Below are 8,951 nucleotides of genomic sequence, written 5' to 3'. Positions count from 1 at the left end.
CTGAGGGCAAGGCGCCATGGCCCTTGCTCTGCGCCTTTTCCTCCTGCTCCTCCTGGCAGTGGCCCTGCATGCCAGGGCTGCCCAGGCTGCTCTGGTGGGAGCGTGGAGAGCAGGTGAGCCAGCAGCCTGCCTCCCCCTTTCCTGGGACAGAGGCCTCTTCTCCCTGGAACGTGTTGGGAATGCTTTTCCCCAGGGGTTTACAGGGGGTTTCCTTTGTGGGACTGAGAGAGCCCCAAGGGGCCCTGGGCTGGTCCAGTTTCTTCCCCAGGGATGTTGCACAGGGCCTGCAAAGAGGGTGGACAGTGGACAGGAGCCATCCCAGAGCACCCCAGGCCCTTCTGTAGCTTTGGCCTTGTCCATTGACATCTGGCTCCCACCGCATTATGCAACCGCCTTGCAGTGCCCAGGGGCCTAAGAGAGAAGGGGATCTCAGCACCCCACGGAAATGGTTGCAATCTGTGCTCTCTTCTAGATTGGGATCGTGAGATGGATTATGTGGAAAAACTGGTGAATGACAGGCTGAATATCTTGGAGCTTGGTGGAGGTAAGTTCACAGCATCCCTTTCCTGACAGAATAATCAATCAGTGTCAACATGGCAAGATCTCACTCATGTGCCATTTCCCTTACAATCCTCTGAAGGTTGAAAGAATCTGGAAATCTTGCCCTGCTCCCTTCTCGAGCCCTGAGTGATCCCGCAGGATCGCTGTCAGTGGGAGGAAGGAGCATTTAGCTGTCAGTCTTCTTCCCGTGCGAAATGCCAGCTGCTCCTTCCGCGTGCTCTGTGCAGGCACAGAGAAGAGCAGAGAGGGAAGGTTCTGGGCCCAGGGATGTGCCCCGGGGCTCTGTGCCTTGCATGGCTCCTTTGATGGCCCCAGGGAGCCTGAGGGGTTCCTGCTGCTGCTGCCAAGCCCTGGCTCTGGCTGGGGCGGAGTTTGGAGCGGCTGGCAGCTCCCGGCAGTCCTTTGTGCCCTGCCTGCCCTGCAAGGGGCTCCTTCCATCCCAGTGTGGGGCTACTGCAGGCACGTGGCGCCTCTGCCTGTGCTCCTGAGTGGAAGGCAGGGGTGAGGGAGTGCCAAGGAGGGATCCCATTGCCAAGGTGCACTCACTGACACTCTGGCCTGAAAGAGACATGGAATTGCTTTCCGTTAAGGTCCTCCTAGAGGGAAGAGTAAAGATATGGAAGACAGGAAATCCCTGGAGGCAGCCAAACATCTGGACCAAATGCTGACTGATCTGGAGAAACGCCGTGGTGGGTGCATTTCCCTCAGCCTTCTCCTGAGACGCAGCAGCAGGGCCTCTTCCTGCACATCTGGGCACTCTGTGCCCGGCAGAGCCTTGGAGCCTTGCTGCACCGCTGCTGCTTTCACACCCTGCAGGGCTGTTTCCCAGCCTGGCCTGGCTGCAGCTTCTCCCCAGCCTCTGCAGGGAGGCATTTGGCACCAGCTGACAGGGTGTCCAAACTGCCCCATGGGCCCTGCAGACCCTGAGATCCCCTGCAATTTCCCAGGCTCTGGGTGGAAAAGGCATGGCAGCTGTTTGGAGGAGGGAGGGTCCTGCTGGAGTCCCCAGAAACCCATCCAATTTTCTGAACCGTATCCATTTCTTGGAAAAGTATTGCCTTCTGAAGATTCCACCTTTCAAAATGTTGAATGCTTCCATCTAATCTGGCTGTGCCCCTTCCTTTCTCAAGTGATAAACGGAATGAATGTGCTGATGGCGAAGTTTCCCGGAGGAAGCAGTGGCTCATTGGCAGCCTCTGCCGAAGGAAGGGAGGCGATGCCAGGCACAGCCACAGGAGGTAATTGCTGGGCCTCTGGGCCTGAGCCCTGCTGAGGCTTGAGCTGCCATCTCTGCTGCTTGGCAGCGCAGGCACAGCCCGGAGCAGACAGGCACAGCACAGACGAATTATCTCGAGAGGGCTCAGGGGACTCGGCTACTGAGCAGTCCTGCTGGGGTCCCTCTGTGGGAGACTCATCCTGAAACCTGGGAGTGACTGCAAGGGGTGCCCATGGTGGGGAAAAGGCAGAGGGGGAGAGCAGGGCTGCAGTGTGTCCTCAGGGGCCTGACTCCATCTCCCTGGGCTGTGGGAGCTGTCCCAGCAGGGCAGGGAGGGATAGCTGTGGCATTGCCAGCTGCACTTTCCCCCAGTGCCTTAGTGAGTGTTTCCTTTTTGTTCGGGAGAGTGACCTGAGGGGCCCTGGGCTTATCCCGTTTCCTCTCCAGGGATGTTGCACAGGGCCTGCAAAGAAGGTGGACAGTGGACAGGAGCCAGCCCAGAGCACCCCAGGCCCCTCTGCAGCTTTGGCCATGTCCATTGACATCTGGCTCCCGCAGCCTTACCCAACCCCCTTGCAGTGCCCAGTGCCCTAAGGCAGAAGGGGATCCCAGCACACCATGGAAATAGTTCTCATCTGTGCTCTCTTTTAGATGAGGGTGCTGGGAATGCTTCTCCAGCAGCAGGGATACAAGAGGGTTTGGAACGCTTGGGATCTTCTGCAGGTAAGTTCTCAACGTCCCCTCAGAATATAATCATTGGCCACCTGGCAAGAACCAGGTTGTCAGGAGCTTCTGTGTTACAGGTGCGTCTGCAGGGAGGGCTCTTCCAGCTCCTGGGCTGGATGCTGCGCGCAAGCCTGGCTCCCGTCGCAGGGGTGAGTAGTGTGTCCCTGCTGAGCCCACGGGCTGAGCACTGCTTTGGTGTGATCCATTCCTGTGACATGGAACTGCTTTGCTCTAAGGTCCTCCTAGAAGGAAGAACAAACTTACGGAAGAGAAGGAATCCCTGGAGGCATCTGAACAAGCAGACCGAATTCTGGCTGAACAGGAGACAGAGCACGGTGGGTGCATTTCCCTCAACCTTGTCCTGACACTCAGCAGCCAGGGCCTTTTGCTGCACATCTGGACACTCTGTGCCTAACCCAAACCCACTGCAGTCTCACTGCCCTGCTGCTGCTTTGACACCCTGCAGGGCTGTTTCCCGGCCTGGTCTGGCTGCAGCTTCTCCCCAGCCTCTGCAGGAAGGCATTTGGCATCAGCTGACAGGGTGTCCAAACTGCACCAAGGGCAATGCTGACCCTGAGATCCCCTGCAATTACCCAGTCTCCGGGGGAGATCAGGAGGGGTAGATGTTGGGAGGAGGGAGGTCCCTGGCCCAGCCTGAAGAGCCTGGGCTTTTTCCTGAACTTTATCTACGTCTTTGACAAGTATTACCTCTTTAACATGCTGCCTCCCTGATGGGTAATGCTTCCATCTGATCCAGCTGGGCCTCTTCCTTTCTCCAGAGATGGACCAAAAGGCTTTGCTGAAGACAGCACACCCAGGAGAGAGCAATGTCTCTGAGCCAGCCGCTGATGCTCGAAGGGAGGAGATCCCAGACAGTGCCACAGAAGGTAATTGCTGTGCAGGGCTCAGGCAGGCTCAGCCCTTGGTGGGGCTGTGTGGCAGCAGCTCTTCCCCCAGCAGCAGCCAAAGCTGGAGATGCCTTGGCTTTGAGGCCTCTGGAGCACATTCCACAACCCATGGCAAACGGGACTTGTGCACCAACGTCCCTCCTGCTGCAGCTGCCTCCTCGAGCTGCCCTGAGTGCCCAGAGGCCCAAGGCACAGGAGCAGCCCTGAGCAGGATCCCTAGGGCGAGCCCAGGGCCAGAGCAGTCGCTGGTTCCCACACTGGGCAGGGTCAGCCCTGTGTCCTGCGAGAGCCTGACTCTGTCCCCTTGGGCTGTGGGAGCTGTCCCAGCAGGGCAGGGAGGGGCGGGGCTGGCAGCAGCCGCTGCAGGGATGGCTTTGGCTCGTGTCCCTCGAAGGAGCGACTGCCCAAGCAGCTGTGCTCCCCGCAGGCTCTCCTCCCGGCCTTGTGGGCTTTGTTGGGTGCCACAGCCTGTGCCAAGGGGCAGCAAGGTGCCTGCAGGGCGCAGCACTGGGGGAAACAGAGAGCGTCCTGGCCGTAGCCAAGGCGCTGCCAGCTCAGCAGCAGTGCGCAGCTCGGGCTCACGATCCACGTTGCTCCCGCAGATGTTATCCGTGATACAGGAACAAATGACCCAGGTCCAGTGCGACTCCCAAGAATTGTTTGCCCCCGGGATGTGCGCAAGTCCTGCATGATAGGCACAGTAATCACAATCTTCACTGTGCCACTTGTCCTGTGGTGTTGCTATTTTGGGATCCGGAGGTTCCGTGAGAATAGACAGTAAGTTGTTGATTTTTCTCCAAAATTTTTTTTCAACTCTGCTCACGACATTTGTAACCCGACTAATAATCATGCTGTTGTGGAATTGTGACAGTCCATGGTTGTCCAAATAGCTCTGCTGAGGGTTCTGCTGCTGTCCAGTGCTTTAATTGGCCTCTTCACTGCTGGGCCTTGCCCTGGGGAGCCTGCTTGGGCTGAAGGCAGCGTTCGCTCCCACTGAGGCTGCCTGGCCAAGAGCAGCCCCAGGAGCACTGGGCAGAGGCAAAGCACGGTGGAGAGGAGAAAGGGCTGGGGACAAGATTGCCCTTGAAAGGCAGACGTGCTCTGGGGCCACTGCTGGCCAGGGACCCTGCCCGGAGCCATCCCCTGCTCGCTGGGGCCTTGAGGGGCAGCTGTCCACCTGGGCCAAGGTGTGCCAGCAGCTCCAGCCGTGCTGGGGAGCCTTGCCAGCTCTGGGCCCTGCTGTGCAGGAGGCTCCTCATAAAGCAAACGGTGCGAAAGAACTTGGCTAAATCACTTGGGGTGGGAGTGCAGCAGCCTCTCAGGGGCTCTGCTCGTTGAGCTGCACACTATCAATGTGTTTCAAATACTTGTTTAACACATATAGAGCCATTTAGAACCTGATTACAAATCTGCACATTCTCTCCAATCTCTAAATGCCGTGCAGTTCTTCCCAAACTCTTTCCATGTGATCATAAATAATAACGCATAGTCACAGTGGTATTTTGGCAATAGATTTGGGGACAGCAAAGTGGTTATTCAGTAGCTCACATAAAGTTTCATGGTTACAGTTATGCTAGAGGAGAAGCACATTCGCTGCCGTTCAGTGTTAAATCCAAACTGATGAAGCTTTGGGTTTGGCCTTGAGGCTTTGCTCTGTGTGTGTGAGTTGTGTTCTGGATTGATTCCCAATCACTCCTGGAGCCAGTTTTGGGTGCAGGCTCATCCCAGCCCTGACCCTGGGCAGCTCTGGGGTCAAAGGCACAGCTAAGGCTGCGCTGCTCATGACTGGGCTGTAGGGCTTCGTTATCAAAGGGCTTGGAGAAGTTTCAATTACTGTGTTTTAACTACATGATTTTGTTTATAAAATTCATTCACTAGCTTTTAACTCAGTTTTACTCCTTTTCCAGGCGCTTCCTAAAAATACTTGCTGCACGGAAGCCTGCGTTTAGAGTAATTGCGCCTTGTGTCAAGTAGAAAAATGTAAGTACTATAGAGTAATTTTTACATTCTCATGTTTTTCACTGACTGTGATCAAAAGTAGGTGGGTTTGATGTGACCAAGAGAATAATTTTGTTCTGCTTTCAATTCGAACAAGGAGCAGAGCTGGAACTTGTTGAACAGAGTCTCTTCACTTCGTAGCTAAAGCAAACTGCCAGGGTTCTTTTTCTGGGGAGTATAAAATCTATCAGCAGCAAATACTCCTGTAAAGTAACTGATGATAGAAATTAGGCATCAGGACCGTTTGGGAAGTGCTGACCAGTTCAACAGTCTGTAATAAACTCAGTCTGTAATAATCAATCTTTTCAGAAGAGAACGTTCAGTTTCTTTGTGGCACTCCCATACTTGCATTTACATGTATTCAAAAATGCTTTCTGAGAGAAATTTAAAATAGCTCTTCATGGCATCCTAGCTGACTTTTCTCTGTTTCTCCATAAATGCTTCTGAAAACCTGGATGATTCCATTAAAAAAGCTGCAAAGCAGATCTTGGAGAAGAGGGCCTACATCTGCTCCCACCCCCTGGACAGGACCTTCTGATCCCTCCCTCCCTGACAGCAGATGCTGCTGAATGTAAATCAGGAAGGAATTTGCTGCAGTTCAAGTATTTGACGCCTTAAAAGTACCTGTTATTTAATGACTTTCCTAAATGTAACTGTATAAAATAAAACTTCTTTCTAACCACAACTTCATATAAAAAGTATAAGTAAAGAGATTTTATCTAGAGCTCAAGTCACTTTACTAGAACTCTATTACTGTTCTCCTTGGAGCTGGATGGGGACATGTCTTCCCAGGGAAGGGATTGTATTTCTTTTATTGCTCAGTATTTTTTGCACTACAATGAGCTGCTTGTTCACTGAGCAAGTGGTGAAAGACTTGGGGAGTCACAAGAGCTCATTTTGGGAGGCACCTCCAGCACTCATCGTGTTCAGCAGCACCACCAGGACACTCACTACTCAAAGTGCTGCCTTTGCCTCAGTCTTTAACAGCAAGACCATGGCCAGTGTCTCTTGGTATTTCCTGTAACCATTTCTTGATGGAAGGCAGAGTTGGACTGAGTAGGAAGGAGGAAACATTTTGTTGTTAAAGAAATCATGGTGGCTATCTAAGATCATGAAGCTCAGAGAGATTCCTGTGGGTCACTTCTCGAGCTTGTCTTCTGGACGGCCCTGTCCTTCAGGGGTGTCAGTGGCCCCTCAGCTCAGTGTCACCTGCAAACCTGCTGAGGGTGCCCTCCATCCCTTTGTCCTTGGCATTAATGAAGGTATTAAATCCCATTGGTCCCAGTTTGGAGCCCTGAGGGACACCGCTGGTCACTGATGTCCATCGGGACTCTGAGCCATTGACCACAACCCTCTGGATGTGACCACCCAGCCAGTTCCTCAGCTTCCAGCAGATCTGGAGCTCTCCAAATGAAGGAGAAGGGTGCTGGATGGGGGGACTGAGTCCAGGGCATTACAGAAGCCCCGAGCAGTGGCCTCTGTAGCTCTTGCCTTGTCCACTGACAGTCACTCCACCATGGAAGGCCACAGGCTTGGTCAGGCAGCACAGACCCACTGTGTGCTTCTCAAGGTTTCCTTCAAAGCATTCAAGAGGTTGAGTGGTTCTCCCTCTGTTTTATTGACTGACTTTGTTCTTTGAGTCCCTTAAATTTCCCACAAAGAGGAAATGGTGAAGTAAAGGCTTCAGCTCGCCCATGGAACAAAAGGGCTGCGTTAGCCTTGGCCCCCCACAAGGTGCCAAACGGAGCTCCAGCCGGGAAGCTGCCAACAGGAGGGAATCGCGCATTGTCTCCAGACACAGATCACTCCCTCCTCAGCCTCGTGGGCTGTGGCTGACAGCGCCTGAGGAGCTCAGAAATCCTTGGCTGTGTTCTCCTGTTCTGAGGGCACATGAGCTCTCGCTGCCCCTGTGCCACTGCCCAGAGCACAGGGCAGACCTTGGTGGGGACTGTCCCAGTCCTTGCACAGAGCTGCCTTGCAGGACGAGCTCCCTCCCCAGGAAGGAAACTTCCGAAGCTGCGGTCCATCCGCACCCAGGCCGTGAGGTCACAGCAGGGCCATGAGGTCACAGAGGTCACGGAGCCCTGTGGTTGCACAGCACCACAACGACCGACCAGTCAGTCCTTGACCCCAACTGTTGCAGCAGCAGCGGCAGCAGCGGTGCTGACATTGATACAGCGGTGTCAGGACAGTGGTGGCAGCAAGAGCTGTGGGACTGGCTGAGGGCAAGGCACCATGGCCCTTGCTCTGCGCCTTTTCCTCCTGCTCCTCCTGGCAGTGGCCCTGCATGCCAGGGCTGCCCAGGCTGCTCCGGTGGGAGCGTGGAGAGCAGGTGAGCCAGAGGCCTGCCTTCCCCTTTCCTGGGACAGAGGCCTCTTCTCCATGGAACGTGTTGGGAATGCTTTTCCCCAGGGGTTTACAGGGGGTTTCCTTTGTGGGACTGAGAGAGCCCCGAGGGGCCCTGGGCTGGTCCAGTGTCTTCCCCAGGGATGTTGCACAGGGCCTGCAAAGAGGGTGGACAGTGGACAGGAGCCATCCCAGAGCACCCCAGGCCCTTCTAGCTTGGCCTTGTCCATGACATCTGGCTCCCACCGCATTACAACCGCCTTGCAGTGCCCAGGGGCCTAAGAGAGAAGGGGATCTCAGCACCCCACGGAAATGGTTGCAATCTGTGCTCTCTTCCAGATTGGGACGGAGATGGATTATGTGGAAAAACTGGGTGAACATAGGTTGAATATCTTGAGCTTGGTGGAGTGTTAAGTTTCAGCATCCTTTCTGACAGAATAATTCAACAAAACAACATGGCAAAGACACTCAGGCAATGCTTAATCATAACTGAATCACCCGCTTCTGAGCTGAAACATCCCGTAATCACCATCTTGATGATGAATCTTTTAAATTTATCAAATCATTCTGTGTAGAGCAGAGAAGAGGAGAGGAAGGTTCTGGCCAGGATGTGCCAGGCTCATGCCTTACATGACTTTTTTTGATGGCCCCAGGAGCCTGAGGGTTCCTGCTGCTGCTGCCAAGCCCTGGCTCTGGCTGGGGCGGAGTTTGGAGCGGCTGGCAGCTCCCGGCAGTCCTTTGTGCCCTGCCTGCCCTGCAAGGGGCTCCTTCCATCCCAGTGTGGGGCCACTGCAGGCACGTGGCGCCTCTGCCTGTGCTCCTGAGTGGAAGGCAGGGGTGAGGGAGTGCCAAGGAGGGATCCCATTGCCAAGGTGCACTCACTGACACTCTGGCCTGAAAGAGACATGGAATTGCTTTCCGTTAAGGTCCTCCTAGAAGGAAGAACAAACTTACGGAAGAGAAGGAATCCCTGGAGGCATCTGAACAAGCAGACCGAATTCTGGCTGAACAGGAGACAGAGCACGGTGGGTGCATTTCCCTCAACCTTGTCCTGACACTCAGCAGCCAGGGCCTTTTGCTGCACATCTGGGCACTCTGTGCCTAACCCAAACCCCCTGCAGTCTCACTGCCCTGCTGCTGCTTTGACACCCTGCAGGGCTGTTTCCCGGCCTGGTCTGGCTGCAGCTTCTCCCCAG

At 54.7% G+C, this 8,951-nt stretch overlaps 3 protein-coding genes across 3 annotated transcripts in view; 2 read left to right on the top strand and 1 right to left on the bottom strand.

Moving 5' to 3' along the window:
- Positions 1-430: 430 nt before the first annotated feature.
- LOC146431902 (uncharacterized) overlaps positions 431-8,951 on the top strand; it is an 83,396-nt gene continuing 74,875 nt past the window's right edge. The window contains exons 1-2 of the mRNA XM_085073126.1: positions 431-544; positions 1,152-1,250. Of these exons, the coding sequence (XP_084929252.1) occupies positions 487-544; positions 1,152-1,250 (157 nt within the window). The 5' untranslated portion in view covers positions 431-486. The remainder of the gene's footprint in view (positions 545-1,151; positions 1,251-8,951) is intronic.
- The window catches only part of LOC146431903 (uncharacterized), a 70,080-nt gene continuing 63,703 nt past the window's right edge, over positions 2,575-8,951 (bottom strand). Inside the window, exons 13-14 of the mRNA XM_085073196.1 lie at positions 2,930-3,012; positions 2,575-2,745 (exon numbers count right to left, since the gene is read on the bottom strand). Coding sequence (XP_084929322.1) covers positions 2,575-2,745; positions 2,930-3,012 — 254 coding nt within the window. The remainder of the gene's footprint in view (positions 2,746-2,929; positions 3,013-8,951) is intronic.
- LOC146431908 (uncharacterized) lies at positions 2,584-6,107 on the top strand. Its single transcript, XM_085073129.1, has 6 exons — positions 2,584-2,652; positions 2,740-2,838; positions 3,283-3,390; positions 4,014-4,188; positions 5,319-5,391; positions 5,883-6,107. The coding sequence occupies exons 3-5, from the start codon at positions 3,285-3,287 to the stop codon at positions 5,383-5,385; spliced, it is 348 nt and encodes a 115-aa protein (XP_084929255.1). The 5' UTR covers positions 2,584-2,652; positions 2,740-2,838; positions 3,283-3,284; the 3' UTR covers positions 5,386-5,391; positions 5,883-6,107.

Source organism: Lichenostomus cassidix, chromosome 12 (assembly GCF_008360975.1).
Source record: "Lichenostomus cassidix isolate B80296 chromosome 12, HeHo_3.0, whole genome shotgun sequence".
NCBI lineage: Eukaryota > Metazoa > Chordata > Aves > Passeriformes > Meliphagidae > Lichenostomus > Lichenostomus cassidix.
Note: the sequence above shows the minus strand (reverse complement) of the source record. Positions and strands in the feature narration are given on the sequence as shown.

Excerpts from the sequence above, each read along its gene's own strand:
- LOC146431908 (XM_085073129.1), top strand. The coding sequence starts at position 3,285 with ATGGACCAAAAGGCTTTGCTGAAGACAGCACACCCAGGAGAGAGCAAT. Across the intron at positions 3,391-4,013 it reads CCCAGACAGTGCCACAGAAG|ATGTTATCCGTGATACAGGA; the intron begins GTAATTGCTGTG and ends TTGCTCCCGCAG. Across the intron at positions 4,189-5,318 it reads AGGTTCCGTGAGAATAGACA|GCGCTTCCTAAAAATACTTG; the intron begins GTAAGTTGTTGA and ends CTCCTTTTCCAG.